Source organism: Capronia epimyces, assembly GCF_000585565.1.
Source record: "Capronia epimyces CBS 606.96 chromosome Unknown aczIQ-supercont1.8, whole genome shotgun sequence".
Classification (NCBI taxonomy): domain Eukaryota; kingdom Fungi; phylum Ascomycota; class Eurotiomycetes; order Chaetothyriales; family Herpotrichiellaceae; genus Capronia; species Capronia epimyces.
The window spans coordinates 972,535-990,829 of NW_006912911.1; the positions used below are offsets into that span (position 1 = coordinate 972,535).

An 18,295-nucleotide genomic window follows, 5' to 3' on the forward strand; every position below is an offset into this window, starting at 1 on the left:
GTCGTCGAGACAGGGTAACGTGATTACACTTGTAGATCGTAGCTGCGGCCCGGATACTGAGATTTTGGTCTTTTCTGATAGCTTGAAGAGCAAGATTTATTTTTCGTTCCTCATTAATAGTTGCCATCGCTGGTGGTGGAGAAAATCATATTGAAAGTTGGATGGTATGGAAATTTGGTGAGGTGTTTCACTCGCTTGTCTGTTTCACTCGCTTATCATGCACGTTATACAGATATATATGTTAATATTATCAAACGACGCGATTGGCCTAATTAGGAGACAGCTCAGTACAGTACTCAGTACTGCTACTAATGTACCATATATATACGGATATAGTGTATCCATATGGACCACTGGTATATAGGTTAGGTATATAATTATATATATATATATAAGTTATATATACATGCACCTTATTACTACTGTACCAGCAAACGAGGCATGGATGGCATGGCACAGCTTGATTGATAGAGACGGGAACTGGGGACTGGTGACTTCGCGAGGCTCGCTCCCTCTCTCTCTCTCTCTCTCTCCTAGGTGAATGGACTACATACATGTACGGATACATGTACGATTGATTGACTCTATATATGATTGAACGCAGCATAGAAGCGGTATGTATGTATGTATCTTAGTAATGGATGTGAGAAATTGATCTCAGCCTCACCGCATGATGCGACGGACTAAAATCAGAAATTGGATTCACGACCACTGAACTGACATTGACATAGACATAGACATTGACATTGACATCGACTACTGACACTCACTGGTCTGATCTGATCTGATATCATGATTGTTCATTATTCTCAATCCATCAATCAACAGCAGAGCTCCCACGGCCCAAAATATGTGACGTGCTTGTATCTAAAGTAGCTGGCCTCCCCCATCTTCCTGGAAACTGGACTGTATGGCTGGTAAGGGATGGGATGTCATGCATGCCTCGCCTCAAACCTCGCGGTCAACTTCTCCCCGGCCACCCTTGGCAAGACAGCCCAAGTGTCCGCACCGCGGCGAGCGACTGGCTCTTGCCCTTGGCCCTTGCTCACTGCATTGCGGAAACCCTCGACCTCGTGAACTTGAACGAGATCACGAGAAATAGCTCCTCACCGTCGTCTGCCCGTCAGGCGAGAGAGTCTGCAAGACCTGGTCGGCGTTGATGCCCGTTTGGGCTACCATCTGTTTGGCACTCTCGGCGACTTTTTTGGCCGTCTGGCCTTGGATCGTCTCGGCCTCGAGCGCCGACGCGATATGGTGAAACACTTGTTGCGCTTTGGCAAACACGGCCGGGTTTTGCCTGCAATGACACCACACGTGTTAGTCTCTCTCGTCTTCATTATGCCGTCGGCGGGAACAACAGCAACAAAGCAACAACGAAAAGGAATGGTGGGTTGACTTACTGGTCAATCAGCTGCGCGACAAAAGAGTAGGCATAGGGTGCGGCTTCCTCGTCATTGACGACCGGTAGCGTATCGAGCCATTGCTCCACGACCTGCTGCGGATTCGGCACCTTGGAGGAATTGTAGTGCAAAACCTTGGCGATGGCGGCGCACGCGTTTTCGGTGGCAAAGACCTCGTCGTCCCCTCTGGCGTTCGGGACTCGGGTGATCTGGAAGAGTATTTCGAGACTGGCCGCCACGAAATCCGACCATTGCTCGCCCCCCTTCTGGGCAGCGATGCCCACTCCATACGCAGCAGCTTGTCGATTCGCCGCGTTCTCGTCCCTCATCCCGTTGATGAGTGGTTGGATGATGTGGTCGTTGTATTGCCAGGATTGAGGCCCACAAAACTCCAACACATCGTCCATGATGCAGATCGCCCATTGCCGCTGCATCGGGTCGCTGTTGTTCATGAAGGCGTCGTAGAATGGCATCAGTCTCTGCCATTGACCCAAGAAATTGACGCCCATGTTCTTGAAGATGGTGTGGAAAGCCTTGTTCATGTCCGACAACAGTGACTGGTCGTCCTCGATCGCGTACTGGACCGACAACGAGTCATCGTCTTCATCGGCCGCTTGTTGTGCGGATTCCGCCCTTTCCTCGGCCCGCTCTTGCACGCGTTTCTGGAATTCTTCCAGGGTTGACTTGACCGATTGGACGAACTGCTCCGTGTGTTCTTGTGTCAAACAGTTCTTACCCACCACTTCCACACTTTCGTAAAAGCATTGGTACATTTCGGCCAAAGTGTCGACTGCGGGTTCTGCACTGAGGATCTCAATCTCCTTTTCACAACACGTGGCCCACAGCTCCATAAGTTGAGGTGACTGCTCCCCGTATTGTTTCTTGTACGAGTTCAGTAGTTGAGGGATCAATTTCGCCGACGCCACCCGGACAGGGTCATGGAAAAAGAAAGCGAGGCCAGGTAAGGCAATGCGCTCTGTAATATCCGCCACGTAGGGCGCGAAATCCGCCTCCAAGATCTGCGCATAGATGGTAATCAGCTCAATTGCCGTGTTTTTGTCCTCCAGTGTCGATGTCTTGATGCCAATGACTTTTCCTTTCAAGGGGACCAGTTCCCAACCATCTTCCTGATCGAGTGCGTCGTCCTCACTATCGATCAGCTGAATATCAGCTTTGGCAGAGGCGAGCTCGAGTAAAGGTGGCATGACTCCCGGCAGGTACGGAACAAAGTCACTCCCGAGAACTCGACACATCCGGCCCCAACAATGCAGAAGATATTGCGCCTGCGGATCATCCTCGTCGGTGATATTCTGTTGTATGTTGCCCAAAGTTTGGACGAGCGTGATCCCGTCCTGGCCCATCTTTTCTTTGCCCACCGCCAGAGCAATGAGGGTTGCGCACTCCATGGCTTTGGCTCGGAGCAGTCTGTACTCTTTCGATTGTTCAGACTGGAGAACTCCGAAAAGGAGGGGCATTAAGGTGTCGTAGTAGCGAACGAAGGCACTTTCGGCAGAGTCGGCAATGGTTGCAATCGTCGACAAAGCTTGCTCTTGGACGTACCGTTTTGGTGATTGCAAAAGCTGTAGTAGATGAGAAAGGAGCTGGTCGAGGTATGGTTCCAATATCGATTTCTCTGCCTCTTCGCAAAAGTTCACCAGGGCAGCCGCGGCGTGGGCCTGGACGCGGGGTTCTGGAGCCTCGAGCACAGGTATGATGTTGGTTAGGACGACTTGATGGTATTTTTCTTGCATTGGTCCCGCAAAGTCGGTACTCATTTGTCCAAGAGCATTGCAGCCAGCGAATCTGACTCGAGGATGCGGGTCTCTCAGGGACGGGACAACCAGTTCCAGCACCTTGTCGAGCTCGCCGATCATCAGATCTCGACATCCTTCGGATATTGCTGAGATGGCCATGAGAGCAGCATGCCGGTCTTTCCACGAAGCCGAATGCATCATTCTTGGTAACCAGGTAAAGGTGGCCGGAAGCATGACCTGCCCTCCCAGTTTGTTGGCCAACCGATCCATACATTGCTCGCCCGCGACGTGGTTCATGTCGCTCTCTTCCATGTCGAGGTCCTCATTGGCGTTCCACTCGGCGGCGTCGTCGTCATCGACCCCGATGTCGGTCATCAGACTAAGACACTGGGTGACCATGTCGGTGACATAGGACGGGTCCTTCTTGCACATGGCAGGCGCCCATTCGGCAAAGGTGGCCATCAGTTCGAGAGCATTTTGCCGTGTCTGATCACCCAATTCTTTGTCCTGAATGACAGAGATGCTGAATTTGACGAGGGTTGAGAAGAGACCTTTGAACATCTTCGGGGCCGCCTCGGCCAGCTCAATGAGCGAGACAAAGGCCTTGGATAGGTTATCGGTGTCGCCTGCTTCCTTTAAGGGCGGAAGGATGTTCAGGATCTCGGGGATCAACGAATAGTACTTGGGTTGTGTCTTTTTGGTAACAGAATGGAAGAAAGACGCGAATGCCTCAATGGCAGCCAGTCGGACCTGGGGACATGATCAATGAAAAACATCCAACAGTGTAGGCATCGATCCTCTTACTTCAACGCTGCTGTCTTTGAAGCCTTTTCCGAACACTTCCTGCACTGCACTTTCATGCTGCCTTTCGATAATGCCCGGCGTGGTGGAGAAGATTCGGAAGGCGCATTCTCTCAGCCCGGCATCATTGGACTGGCTTGCCTGGAACAGCGCTGCGAGCAGTTCCATCCACATCTCGCCTACACCGGCAGCGTCAGTCACCCAGTCACATGCCCAAGAAGCTATTGACATACCGGCATCGACATATTGTCTAGCGATCTCCGCGATTGCATCTCCAATCTTATTCCTGACATGATTGACCTGTTCTCTGGCAAAACATTCCAACAACTTCGACCGAATAGCGAGTTTGGCCTCGCTACTGAGCGTCAGGAAAAGCTCTTTAGACTCGCCAGTGGTAGGGCTTTTGTGTGATTTCGAGGCTTGTTTGCGGAATAACACGGCTGCGAAAGATCGTGTCTACCCAAGGGTTAGAATGTGGGCTCAAGTTGACTCTTTGCATGCGACGTACCGATGGGTCTTGGGCCGCTTGTAGCTGCTCCACCAGTCCCATCAACAGCACATCTGGGCGATTCGGAGTCCAGTCATTGTTCAATTGCTCCTCGGCTTGGGCGCGGAGGCTGTTGTCCGGAGAAGCAAGGGCTTGGAGGAGTTGGCTCAAGGCTCCCTGCACTTCGGCAGGGAGGAGAGACATCTTGACGGGTTTCTTCTATAGCATCCAACAAGGAAATCGTACCGGGCGTCGGTTGGTGGTGGATGGCACGCGTGCGCAGTGCCCGGCAGGCCTCTCTGATGGGTTGAGGGAGGGACAGGGAAACAAGGGACGGAGGAGCGGCGGAGGGGAGGAGGAGAGGAGGAGAGGAAGATAAATCGATCTGCACCGAGACAACGGATCCGGTCAGTGTTATTGTGTATCCAAGATGTCTGGAGACTGCGACGTCGGCGTAGGCAGCAGAGAAAAGGCAGATGAATGGAACTGACCACGAATTCCTCGCACCCTGTCAGTAAAAACAACTGGCGGTAACGACGTGAGTGGACAGTGGACAGTGGACAGTGGACAGGAACAAATAATATTTTTCGGCGTCGGGCCTCCGTCGACTGCAATCAGATCCGTCAACTATGCCGTGTCTCTCTAGGAAAATATTTCAGCGAACGAGAAGACTGGAGGAGCCGTGAGTCCCGCTCCACCCCCTGCGCATCTGTAAACTAATTGAATAAATAACAATTAATCAATTAGGTAGATTCATTCATTCATTAGTAGGACTTTATACTCCGTACTCTACTAGGCTGCTGTATTATTTCAGGTATGCACCCTCAGAGGTACCTTCCTTTGGAAGTATCGGGCCAGATCACGTGAGACCACGTGAGACCCGAAGCAGCCATCAATAATCTGGTGTTGTTGTCTGTTGTCGTGTCTCCTGTCTCGATTGCCCCCTTGCGCGATCCTTGGTTTCAGGTTTCCATCTATCCCGTTGTTCTACGTGTCCTCGATTCATCTAGATTCTTTGAGTCGGCATCCTGGACAAATCAAAGTAGAATCCAGCATTCAATTCATTGTTACAAGTTCGGCCACGTCACCCTGGACTCTGCTACAACTTGGGCCAGGCTTGATAATCCTCCTCAAGAAGGTCGAACTAGAGCCGGAACGGGGATATCGCATTCTGAAAGTGGCCTGGACCCCCTGCGCAACTCAATCCTCATCCTGAGCGAGCTTTTGCGTGGTGGAAAGACTGCCTTCTTCGCCGCCGTTTCAACTCGTCCCTGGCCAGGTTGGAGTAGTGGCGTAAATACGTTGTCCGCCCGGTCGCTCGCTTCTGCCACTGGCGGTTCCATCTGCGCGTCTTCCTCCATATATCCTTTGACCACGGGAACTGGGATCATGGCGGGCGGTGAGGGCGGAGGTCCGGCGTTCTCTTTTTGACTGGCTGCAGATCGAAGAGGCCAGGAGTCTCGCGATGCCACCGTCTCCAGCTTCAATTCGGCCAGTTTCCGATGAACTGGTACCACTGGAGAACGGTCATAGGGGTCATAGGGGTCATAGGGATCATAGGGGTCATAGGGGTCATAGGTGCTCTCGTCGGCGCGTTTGACGTCGGGGTGCCACTGTTTATCTCCCACATCGTCCAACCCCAGGTCAAAATCCATACAGCCGTCCAGTATGGCACGCCCCGTCTTCAATGTCGACGAGTGGGGATGGTTCGGAATGCCTATCACCTGCAGAGCTGGCCGCTGCTCAAGAATTTCGGCTTGTCTGTCGTCCTTTTGGGTACTACGGCTGGAAGCAATCTCATGAACTGAACCCGACAGCTGTGAGTACATCTTCTCGCGTTGACCAAGCTGATTGCGTGACCAAGACCCCGTTGGACTAGGAGCCAAGCTTCTCAACCGACTGTGAGAGCGAGTACTACCACTTCGCTTGTTACTATTGTGGTCACGCAACTTGAGAAATGTCCAGTTCTTGAAACTTGATTTTCGAGGTGGCATCGGTGAACTTCCGCCAGACCCTGGGCATGAAATTGGGATCTGACCGGTGTCAATGCAGTCGTCAGCTAGTAAGACTGGTCTAGCTTCGATTGTCTCTGCAATGAGTGGATCGACCTTCCGAGTTCGAAAGCCACGAAATGGAGTCCTCGACTTGAACCTCGTGGACACCGAGGACCGAGTCGAATCATTGTCGCACGATTTGTCCTCGTCCGGAAACTTTGAGCTGGACACAACATTATTCGACAAAGATCTCAAAGTCTCGAGTCTGGAAAGTCTGTTGCTGTTGGGCCTGCCTCTGACCGGTACGTGCGATACCTCGGGGCCTGCCGCAGCGCGCTCACTTCCATTCGCATCTCCACGCACCCTAGACCTTCCTCGCGAGGGCGGTGTAGGGAACCGATAGTATTGCTCGGGGCAGGAGTCAAATTCGTCATCGGCGTCGTTGAGATCTGCAAGGAAGGGCCGGTGGAAGGCAAGACCATATCGTCTATTCTGATACGAGGGTGAGATAAGTCCATCACTGCCCGCGATGGCTGAGCTAGGGGGGGAGATCGGCATGGAAGAAGACAGCGAGCTGGCCTCATCGTCAAAGGTGAGGGATAATGGAGATGAAGGATCTTCCGCGGAGATGCTATAGCTGTCGATTTCAACCTTGGCCTTGGTCTGACTTTCTACCATCCCTCTGTCCTCATGCAAGTCATTGTCCCAAAGAGCGACATCTGGAGTTTTCGGTCTGTGAGGTGGTTCTGAGGTTTCGCTCTGGATTTCGACCTTGACTTCGCTGTCCCAGATAAGCCCACACCCATCATCAGGTGTAGGAACGGGGCCAGCCGGTGTCATGAGATGTTCTAATTCAGGCGGTTTGGGGGGAAGCTTTGCTAGGAGACAATCTTCGCATACGTGGTTGAGAAAGAACTTCTCAACCGTGGTATGCTCCGGACAATCCCGTGGCTCGGGAGGCCATGCATGTCGTCTCTGCTGTTTGGAGGCCACATAGGCATCGACGCCCGCCTCTTCGATCCACGGGTGCACAGAGTATTGGGTTGTCGGAGCGGTACCGGGTATTCGAGTCCGATGATAAGTACTGCATAGGATGTTGTGGTTATAGTGACAACCACATTCACGGTAGAACCATTTCTCAGTCACACACATTTCGATGCAAGGGCCGAACGCCGACGAGAGGAGAGATAGAAGAGATCGAGACCAAGAAAAATGGAACTCGCTTCTCGCAAAGGATTATGACACTCTTCGCGAGGCCGCTTAAGATTGAGGTGTGTTGAGGTGTCGAACGCTTTGGCCGCGGATGGGTGGAAGCGCACGTCAAACTCGGTGTTGATGTTTGGTGGCGGGCCTTTGGCAATCTGCAGAGAATTAAGAATAAGTACGAAGACTGCGGTCAGCCAGATCTCGCTCTCGTGTGACTTTGATTAGGGTGATTCGAGTCGGATGGTGCTGGCCTCATAATCTGCTGCCGCTGTACGGCTGGGTGCATGCAGATTGATTTCCCGCCTGTCACGCGTACCGCCTCGTATTCTCAATCCTGTGAGACGTAACAATAATGTGCCCATCCTTCACGCGCAGTTCCTGGCTGGGACAAGTAATTTGCTGAGCCGAAGCTGTTTAGCAGTCCCCAGAAACCGTCTTCTGTCAACGGTTCAATTGCTCTCAGTCAGCTTGACAAAGTCAATCCAACATTCGTGCTCAACCATCTTCGGCATAGTTTCATCACTGAATACCTCAAACCTGCTTGTGATACCTGGCGACGTGTCTGGGTGACGTGCCGACGTCTTGTACCTCCGATACAATGCAGCAATCAGTGTGAACATTTCTGCGTTGGCCAGGTGCACTCCGATACACATGCGTGCACCACTTGAGAAGGCCCAGAAATATCGATTCCGGAGATCCGATTCAGGGACAAGGGTTCCAGAAGATGTCAGCCATCTCTCCGGCCTGAAGCTCAACGGGGAGGGAAAGACGCCCTCATCCCGGTGAAGGCAGAAGGGAGACGCACCAGCGATAGTGCCGGCGGGAATCTCATAGCCGTCAATGACAGTGTCGACTGTTGACGAGCGAGGCTCAAAGGTGGGCAAAGGTGAATACAGACGCAAACACTCTCGAACAACCGCGTTCAAGTAGGGTAGCTGGGTCAACTCCTTCGGAATAGGGAACCCACTAGCGTCCACGGAGATTCTTGAGAGCTCTCTCCTCAGCCTTTCCTGGTATTCCTGATGCTGAGGTAGCGACAATGCCCAAATCATGAACATCAAGGAATCAGCTGTGGTGTCGATGCCGGCTAGGAGGTGGTCAGCGCATTCTGAAGCAATGTCCATATCCGTCATGTTGGCCATCTCCTGCACTTTGAGCAGACGGCCGATGACCGTGTTATCGGCGGCATTTACACGGTCCAATGCAGGAGCATTTCTGAAGCTATGGAAAGCCCTCAGAGCATGTTGGCGAATGCCGGAATATGTGTAGGGCTTGCGCATGGGCATCAGCCCAAGAGATGTGATACACCTCTCCAGCAATCCGGAGCGCGTGGTAATCCACTTGGTATAGGCAGGAAAGTGCACCGTGTACCATGCCAAGCGTCTCCGAGCCGGATTAAGGATGTCTTGTATCAATTCCCGGGATTGCTTGCAGCCAGACAATGCCTTTGTCCCTCCATAATCTGGTCCATATACAAATTCAGAAATCGCATCCAGGGAGAAGTAATGCAGGCTTCCAAAGATCTCGCTCGCATGCTCCGGCTCTTGCTCAAGAAGGGAGAGGAAACCGGTCACTTTGTTCTGCACCAAGGGCCCGAAATCTGGCCCCAGCACGGTTTGGTTCGCATAGATGTGGCTGATCAATTTCTTCCGATCCCGGTGCAGCTTTCCGGACCCAAACGTGAAAAGGTTGGGCCGGCCATAGACGTCGAACATGCGGTAAAAGTCTGTTCGTTCAAACACGCTTCCGGCGCCATAAATGGCCTTCAGGGCAGACAAGCTGTTGAATGAAACCTCGTTGGGCCCGATGCGAACCACCGGTCCATATTGTCTGTGAAGGCTGAGAATAGCCTGGACTGACCGTGCTTGCCATGCATCCACAGCTAGTCTAAACCTCGTAGTGGCGTATAGCCACGGTCCGGGAATCGTCTTGAGTTTTGCGATATTTGAACCAGAGCGAAAAACACCGTATAATAAAATGATGGCTAACGCGATCCACAGACGGCATGGCACCTCCAGGATCATCGGACCTGTTCTCATCGTCAGCTTCTAGCTCCGGCCAGCTAGGATCTGACAACTCACCTGATTCTAGCAACATCGTGAAGTGGTCTCCTGCTCACCATCTGCTTACAGTGTAGCACATGAAAAAGAAACTTTAGTGTTCACAACACTCACTCCAGCTGTACAGCCCACCCATTCGACAGCACTTCTATCCTGGGGAGCACGAGTGGCGGTCGTATCCGTAGCCCCAATATTGGTATAACTGCCGTGAAGGACTTGTAGTCCCCATCGGCCTGTTGACTGTTGCTGTCAGATTCAATATTGACATCTGAAAGTCGGCAGTCCGACTCCCACTGTCTCACTGACGCTCTTTTTCTGGGCCCTTTGCAGTGGATGTGCTCGAGCCCCACCAAATACCGCATCTGTGATAGTGGCGATAATGAGTCGTTCCACAACCGTGGAGTTGTGCGCTTATGGCAAGCCGCAGCCATCTCGTTGTCGCTCTTCTCCTTGTCCAGGGTCTCAAAATCAGTCCAATCAGACGTGAGGGCCCAATGAGTGGTGATAAGAGGCTTCTCAGAGGTGGTGACCAGAATCTTATAGGGCACTTCTGGGCTTCTGAAAGCGGATGGATGAAGTATCCGTACTTCAATTCCCCGTGTTATGGGGGCGGATGGGGTCAAAAAGGTACGAGTCTGTATTGTACATAGTAGTGGGCCGGCTGATAGCGGGCGATCGACGGCCAATTAAGGGGACCTTGATATCTTGGCCTCTCGGTCGGGATGCCTCGTCACGACCTCTCCATACCTTCACATGTGCCATCAGGGCTGTGTCTTGAGACCCGGCCAGAAATCGGAAATCTACGACCACGATGGACCATTCCGCACGTGGCGTGTGTGTGTGAGTGTACTCCGTACTCCGTAAGATTCTCCGTACAGATAGGCCATCTCTGGAGCCCTAGGACCCTGCATCACAAGTCTTCTAGAACCCTCGCTTGGTTGGGGAGGCTGGCGTGTCTAGGATAATAATGCCTCAACAGGTGTAGCACTGTAGAGTCTCGTGGCACTGACTGAGGCTGCATGCAGCTGGGGCAAGTTCCTTATCTGAAACGTTGAGCAAGATCAGGCGATGGCGAAAAGGAGGCTTTGATTCGTAGGGAGGCCTAGCGGTAAGTAATCTCTTGAGGTCAATGCCGCCTCCGTGGCAAGCCTGAGGGTAGGGGCCAGTTGCTAGCAGAACCTACTTAGCCAGGGCTAAGGCTTCGATCGGTGCTTATCGCAGCTTTGCCAGTCCCGGAATGGATACCACTTCCAACCCTGGCCCCTGGAGGGTATCTGAGGCTGACGTCCAATGGTGAAGGCCGGGGTGCAAGCGGCGAGTTGGGTGAGATAGATAGATGGGGCACGGGGGATGGGAAGTAGTGAGCGAGATCCTGTGGACTAGGACTAGTAGGTGACACCTTGGGTGATAAAACTGTAACTTGGTGGTAGGCCACTCTTAAGATTTCCAGTAGGCAGGGCGCAGGCTGGAGAATACTGCGAAATCATTGGACAGTTGGCGCCAAGATCCCTCTGGTCCGTTATCAATTCCTCTCCCCCACTATCCGCACTGCACTGGACTGCTCAGCTGCTCACGCTACTCTATCAGCAACCAGCACCAGCACCACTCACCACCCTTACTATGGTCCGACGTGTTGATCATCCATGCTACCTCGCCTTCATACCACTGCCAGTCTATCAGTCAATCACCTCATCCGCAATGCTGTCCAGACGAAGCTATAAAGCCGCTCCCCGGACCCTCCTGCAAATCAGGCCTCAGCCTGTCTTCCTCCCGCCATCCCCTCCTCTATCCTGGCCCATTGTGCCTGGCTAAATCCATTGTGCATCGGGACCCTCGATCAAGGAGGACAGTCCCGTCAGATACTCTTCTCAGGAAGCAGCCGTGCCGAAGAGTTGTCGTGTGTTGATCTCCTCCACCCACCATGTCCAGCAAAGATGTCCACGACACCGAAAAGGGCATTGAGCCCGTCGGTCACGAGCCTGACGACCTACCACGCAAGCACTCTCTGGTAGGGCGAAAATCGTCAATGACCGAGTCAGTCATTGCCGCAGAACTACTCGACACGCGATATGGGATTACGCAGCGCGGTCTCAAGAGCAGACATGCACAAATGATTGCGCTCGGTGGAACCATTGGTACCGGGTATGTGCAGTTCTAGAGTGGCAGTGGCAGTGGCCTTTTGCCTGTCTATCCACGCCCTCGATCTCTCTGAGAGTTCGGCGAAGTTCGGCGACGCAAGCGCTTCATTCCACGAGCACCCTACCACTAACAGCCATATCTACTACATAGTCTCTTTGTCGGATCCGGCCAAACCCTTGCGGTGGGTGGCCCGGCATTCATCCTGGTCTCCTACCTCATCATGACCTTCCTCGTCTACTGCGTGGTGACCGCCATGATCGAAGTGGCCACCTACATGCCTATTCACGGAGGCACCATGTCATACTATGGCTACCGCTACGTCTCTCGGTCGATGGGCTTTGCTCTCGGCTATCTGTACTGGTATGCCTTAGGCATCCTAGTCCCCTACGAAGTCACCGCGGCAGGCCTGGTTATCGACTACTGGCACAACGACGTCAACATAGCCGTCTGGATAACCATCATGCTCGTCGTCATCGTCGCGCTCAACTTCTTACCCGTCAGATACTATGGAGAGACTGAGTTCTGGTTCGCTGGCACCAAAGTCATCCTGATGGTTGGCCTGCTGATTCTGGCGTTCATCCTCTTCTGGGGAGGCGGACCCAGCCATGACAGACTCGGCTTCAGATATTGGAAGGACCCAGGCGCGGCATTTCCATATATCGTCAAGGGCGACACCGGCCGCTTCGTGTCGTTTTGGGAGACTCTCGTCCTCTCTGTCTTTCCCTTCACTTTTGCACCCGAGCTTCTCGTGGTCACGGGCGGTGAGATGGAATCGCCCCGCCGCAACCTGCCGATCGCGGCGAAGCGCTATTTCTACCGCCTGGTCATCTTCTACTGCCTCAGCGTCCTGGCCATCGGCGTTATCTGCCCGAGCAACGATGAGCGCCTCACCAACGGCGGCGCTGGCGCAGGCTCATCGCCCTTCGTCGTGGCCATCGCCAACGCCGGAATCCCTGTTCTCCCGTCAATCGTCAACGCCGTCATCCTCATCTCCGCCTGGTCCTCGGGCAATTCATTTCTCTACATCTCTTCCCGGGCGTTATACAGCTTGGCCGTGCAAGGGTCAGCACCTCGAATCTTCAAACGCTGCAACAAGTGGGGTGTTCCCTACATGGCGGTAGCTTGCTCGGCCCTCTTTTCCGGCCTGGCGTACCTCAACGTCGCCTCGAGCGGGTCGAAAGTGTTCAACTGGTTCGTCAACCTTACCAACACTTGGGGCCTGACGTCATGGGTTTGCTGTACAATTATTTTCTTCCGCTTTAGGAAGGCGTGCCGAGCGCAGGGTATAGTGTCTCCTTACCGCAACTGGATACAACCCTATGGCGCGTGGATAGCCTTGGTTATGTTCACCCTGCTGTGTCTGATCAACGGCTTCACCGTGTTCTTCCCATCCAAGTGGTCCGCGTCGAGCTTCTTGACCGACTACATCGGCATCCCCATCTTTTTCGTCATGTACTTTGGCCACCGCATCGTCTTCTGGCGCGACAAGTGGGCCTGGGACCCGGCCGAGGTCGACATGAAGACCGGCCTGCAAGAAGTCATCGACGCCGAGACGCCGATCAAGGTGCGGAAGGGTTTTGTGGGCGCGCTGCTCAGGATTGTCGAATAGGAGATTTCATGATTAGGAGATTTCATGTATAGGAGAATGATTTCATGTCGGGATGGAAAACAGCCCCAGCAGTAACCTGGGAAGTGTAGAAGTAAGGAAGAAGAAGAGAGAATTATGAAAGGATGCTGGAAGAGCAAGAGCCATATATATACCAGCAGAAGCGCGTTCAGGTCGCGAATAAAGTGCCGCCAAGCACTTTATTCACTCTCCCAGAACAACAAAGGCAGTGACTGTTCCAACATGAAGAGTGAATAAACTCGGAGAAGACTATCTACCTATGATGAAGAGGGGCAGGACTTGAGTCACTGAAAGAAAGACTTGAGAGGAGGTCACAACTGCTACCAAGAGTGCACTCACTGTATATATACATAAGCTTTGTCTTGGAAGAGTTCCGCTCCATTAATATTACCGCAACGTCCAAGTCATAATCCATGCTTAAGCTCACGCTGTCCTATTCAAGGGGTATATGCCATGTATCCTTTCCCTAGCCGATGATTACCGTCATAATGCTGTAACATTGATCCCTCACGTGCAGAAACCGTCAAACGCCCTTGTCTCCTATGCAAGATTGAGACTGGCTTCTCACCTCGGCCTTAGAAGTTGAAATCACAAAGCCCATCTCGGTTCGCAAAGACACGTCGCCTGCCCTCGGACCAACTCCATGCAAATAGCCTTGAACCCTTTTGTTCAGGTTGAATGCCAAAAATATCAACATCACGCTCTCACCACGGCCATGATGACGGGCACATCGCTCAGGTCCACGCCGAAGCTAGCCCTCAACGCAACCCCTTTCCTCATTGCTCCAGCTTTCCCGCTAACTGACCTCGTGCCAGCCGATCCTCCGAATCCATTTTCTCGTTCATACCCAAACCCCATTCCGCCTGAATATCGTCCGAATTCCGGTGGCGGACAAGGTCTTTCAAGGTCACTGGGATGAAGCTCCTCGGCAAGAGAGGAGGCAAAACTGCGGAAGCTACCCGCCTGGGAATGAGGACGTGGACTGGCCCCGCCTGACGTTCTGGGAGATGGCAACGGCCGGTGCTGAGCTTGACCATATGACTGAGCAGCACGGCCCCGAGGCTGCTGGATTTCCTGCAAGACGGAACTGCGTTGGGATTGTCGAGTGTACCTGGACTCGCAATGGTTCGAATAATCACAAGAGCCCTCATAGGGTGAATAGCCCTGCTGTCCATACTGCGTACAGTTGTTAAAACCCTCGTAGTAGTGTTGTTCCGAATAGTAGTAATCTTGAGGTGTCTGGCGGCTGGGTTGCCAATGTCGTCCTCCTCGAGGAGGAATATCTGGGTAGAGAGGTTCAGATTTATCTTCAACAGCTAGTTGATATCCCTCGTACATCCCAGAATCCCAGTATTGGTGGTCGCCCACGTTTTCAGAAGACTCTCGGGGAGCTTGCCACGCTGTGGATTGTGCGGTCCACGGATCAGGCATCATATCTACCGGCCGCGGTGAATGGGACGGCGGAGGAGGAGCAATCGGCATGTCCGAATAGTCCTCTTCATATTCCACGTACGCAGGTCGTGGTGAGTGGGGTGGCGGCGGCGGCGGCGGTGCAAACCCGTTTCCGATCGAGACCTGTCTCTGCCCCGACGAAGTCCGATAGGCCTTCTGTAACATCTCCGGTGTGATGGGAGGAGCATCGCGGGCCAGGCTTGCTGGTCTAAAATGCTTTCCAGGAATACCTCCTCTGTCGTTGAACACAGACGTTCTATCAGCCCACATACTGTCGCGTTCTTGGATTGATCGACTTCGACGCCTCGCAAATTCTGCAGCAGCTTTGTCGTCCATCATTGGGCGCGGTCGGGGTGTGATAGCAGGAGTTTCGTACAAATTCGGGGGTTGTCTGTAAACGAGGTTCTCATGGGCCAAGTCATACGGCCCACCACCCAGCGAATAGGCTGCTCCGAAATCATGGACTACGGCCATTGTTTCAGGAGGTATCGTGCAGGAATTTCGCCTCGAGCTCATTCCATCTTCTTTGGAGCGAGAGATCCATGACAGAGGTCGGCTTCGAGAGCGTGATCGCCTCACATGAATTGACTCCTCAGATACTGGAGAAGGGAATCTGACCTCCGCTTCTTGAAGATCTATACTCGATGTACTGGCGTAATGACTCATCCCATTTAAAGGAATATATGTTTTTTCAAGTTCGGGCACTTCCTGCGAGCGGATGCGAAGGTTGTCTTCGGCCTGGCTGGGAACTCGTGGGATAGAATCGCCCTCAAAGGAGTGCACCCGGGGAATCGCAAGAGCCCCAGGAGGCTGGCTGTGTGGCCGCTTCTTCTGCAACTTCTTTCGAATTTTGACCTGCTTGACAACAGCGGTGTCCGGTGTAGGAACGACTGGAGCGGAGTTCGTAGAAACTGGAGCAGGACGTAGATTGGCAAAATTAGGGAAAGCAGGCTCTGTCTTACGCGACTTCAGGATAGAGGCAACGTGCCCAACCCCAGAAGACCTGCACTCTGATTGTGTTGTTCTGCCGTTCAGCCGTGTCGCAGATGCATCACGCAATGGCTGAACGACCGCAAATGGCGGAGACTTCGCCATTTGGAGAGATCGCAAGGAGTGGGTCGAACTGTATCCGCTGTCTGAATTCTCGGCTGGGTGAGGAGGCTGGATGTTTGGCGAGGAGGCTGGGAAGGCCTGATGCCGTTGGGCTTCAAACTCAAGGGGTGACCGGAATGCTTCCCCTCTGGTGAAGCTTGGTTCATCGGGTGAGTACCAGCTCAATGTGCTTTCGCAAGGTTGATGTTCATCACCAATCCCGCTTCCAGGAAAGATTTGACGGGGCTCTACCGTTTCTGTTCCCTTTCTCGACCTGCGGATGACGGACCCCGTGGATGAAGGGCATCGTTGAAGATGAAACATGGGAGAGCTGCTTTCTGCATCACCGTCACTGGACAGAGACGGTTGCAATGATGTGAGTGACAACGACGTCTGCATCGATTCTTCGGACCTCCTCGAAGACCCGGACAAATGGCGTGACTTTTGATTCGAGAATGGACGGGCGGGTAGCTCGGCCATATATTCTTTAGCCATCAGTGAAGTTTGATCGTCTTCCTTATCAACTTCAGCCTTGTAAAGAACGGACTCGAAGTTCTCGAGGTCATGAACCGCTGAAGGTTTCTCGTCGGTACTGTCCCAGCTGAGGGTTCGGTGTTCAGAATTCTCATCAGGCGTGCTTAGTGAGAGGTCCTTCGACCTTGATATGAGCAATTCCTGCAACTCTTCCTGGGCCTCACCATAGTCACTCGAGACATCCCTATGAGATTGGGAGAAAGCCAGAACCTGTTTGGAGAGCTTAGATGCCTCGCTAAAGGCAGGTGATGCTCGTCCGTTGACAATCTGCAAGGAGCCAAGTCGCAGGACGCCCAGATGCGAATAATCCAGGTCTGCAGGCGTTTCAGCTCTGCCCGCCATTCTCGGTGGAGGAGGGTGCCAGGCACATTCATTTGTTTCCACGAGATTTCTTTCCTCCAGCTCTTCAACTCCGTGCTCCTCTTGAATCTCTCGCTCTGGTATAATTGGAGACGGCTTCCTTGTGGCAGTACCGGGTGTGAAAGAGGCACGACGTGTTGGGGGAATGGCGGGTGAGTCTACTATTCGATCAAGGGACGACATCGGAGTAGAAGCAGCGGCTTCATCACCATTCGGAGGATCGGCTTGTTGATCACTGTTTAGACAGGCCAGACTGGTCGAACGCCTCGTAGACAGAGGCCGTAGCACGAAAGACTTCCTCTTTTTCGGTTTGAGAGATGAAGCAGGAGGATGCTGTTCCTGCGGACTATCAGGTTGAACAGTGTTCTTGTCAATCTCGCTGACCGTGTAAGTCAAGCTCAAGGCCGAATCGCTCGTTAAGGACCGGTTGGGCGAGGGTGTTTCCTCGTCAAAGATTTGACTCCGGATCTGTCTTCTCAGGGCGGGATTGCTTGGATGAGACGTCAGCGGACCACCCAGCACCGGTTCTTGGGTGCTTGCATCCTTGTTGTGTATTGCTGTCTCTTGAACACTGGTTGTGGATATATTGGCTGATAGTTTGTTGGTCAAAGGTTTGGACAGGCGGTTTCTTCGGCGTGTCTCAGGTTCATGTTTGAAAAGCTCTCCAGCAATAGTCGGCTTGCGCCGGCCAAGCCACATATTGGAGATGCCTTTCGATACTGAGCCTGCTTCGTTTCCGTGGTGAACAAGAGACGTTGCCGGGGAAGAAGGGCTCTTCTACTAGTGCTCGCAGGAGGCGGGGCTTAAGCTGCTATAACCATTGCTTCGTGGCTCTCCACCCCTCGGCAACCGGTCAACTTGGAGGACGTGCGAGCGGAAGTGTCAACGGCGGCGGTAGACGTGCGCCTCAGCAGTGAAGCACTACAGAGTACGTACTCCGTAGAAAAGCGTATGCTGCCTGCGCAATGGTCTGAGCACCTGTCAGCCTGCAGTGACAGGCGTAGGTGAGGTCAAGGTTGCCGCACAAGGTCGAGCCAGAACCTGGAAGTGGAGTGGGAACGAGTCGGCTGCAACGCAGGTTTCAGAACGAACGGCTGCACATCACGGTCTGTGGCGACCAAACGAGCGACGGATGGCTGGTAAAGTGGGTAGAGACAGGCGGCACACGAAAGGATTGAACAAACAGTACGGAACAGAGCAAGAGAGTTCTGGCAAGTTGCTAAGAGTAGCAACACTCAGGGAAACGTGAGGAGGAGGAGGAGGTCGGTGACAGCGGTGGTCAATGCATGTTTGAGGGAAATGGGCGGGATGGGATCATGGGCTTGCTTCAGTCGTGGATTCCCCATCAATCATTGGCTGCAGGCGGGCAGATAAACATTGCGTAGCCCG

The 18,295-nt window shown here is 53.1% G+C and overlaps 5 protein-coding genes across 5 annotated transcripts; 1 reads left to right on the plus strand and 4 right to left on the minus strand.

The window, feature by feature from the left end:
• Positions 1 to 1,089: 1,089 nt before the first annotated feature.
• On the minus strand, positions 1,090 to 4,646 carry A1O3_08754 (uncharacterized protein; the record flags this gene model as incomplete). The annotated part of the gene is made up of 5 exons (XM_007738851.1): positions 1,090 to 1,297; positions 1,401 to 3,904; positions 3,959 to 4,134; positions 4,189 to 4,411; positions 4,464 to 4,646. 5 exons carry the CDS (start codon positions 4,644 to 4,646, stop codon positions 1,090 to 1,092), a joined length of 3,294 nt encoding a protein of 1,097 aa, XP_007737041.1.
• Positions 4,647 to 5,572: 926 nt separating this feature from the next.
• On the minus strand, positions 5,573 to 7,588 carry A1O3_08755 (uncharacterized protein; the record flags this gene model as incomplete). Its single annotated transcript, XM_007738852.1, has 1 exon — positions 5,573 to 7,588. The coding sequence occupies one exon, from the start codon at positions 7,586 to 7,588 to the stop codon at positions 5,573 to 5,575; it is 2,016 nt and encodes a 671-aa protein (XP_007737042.1).
• Positions 7,589 to 8,091: 503 nt separating this feature from the next.
• Positions 8,092 to 9,666, minus strand: A1O3_08756 (uncharacterized protein; the record flags this gene model as incomplete). Its single annotated transcript, XM_007738853.1, has 1 exon — positions 8,092 to 9,666. One exon carries the CDS (start codon positions 9,664 to 9,666, stop codon positions 8,092 to 8,094), a length of 1,575 nt encoding a protein of 524 aa, XP_007737043.1.
• A 1,957-nt stretch (positions 9,667 to 11,623) lies between these two features.
• Positions 11,624 to 13,450, plus strand: A1O3_08757 (AAT family amino acid transporter; the record flags this gene model as incomplete). The annotated part of the gene is made up of 2 exons (XM_007738854.1): positions 11,624 to 11,844; positions 11,992 to 13,450. The coding sequence occupies 2 exons, from the start codon at positions 11,624 to 11,626 to the stop codon at positions 13,448 to 13,450; spliced, it is 1,680 nt and encodes a 559-aa protein (XP_007737044.1).
• Positions 13,451 to 14,164: 714 nt separating this feature from the next.
• On the minus strand, positions 14,165 to 17,605 carry A1O3_08758 (uncharacterized protein; the record flags this gene model as incomplete). The annotated part of the gene is made up of 1 exon (XM_007738855.1): positions 14,165 to 17,605. The coding sequence occupies one exon, from the start codon at positions 17,603 to 17,605 to the stop codon at positions 14,165 to 14,167; it is 3,441 nt and encodes a 1,146-aa protein (XP_007737045.1).
• Between the last annotated feature and the right edge of the window lie 690 nt (positions 17,606 to 18,295).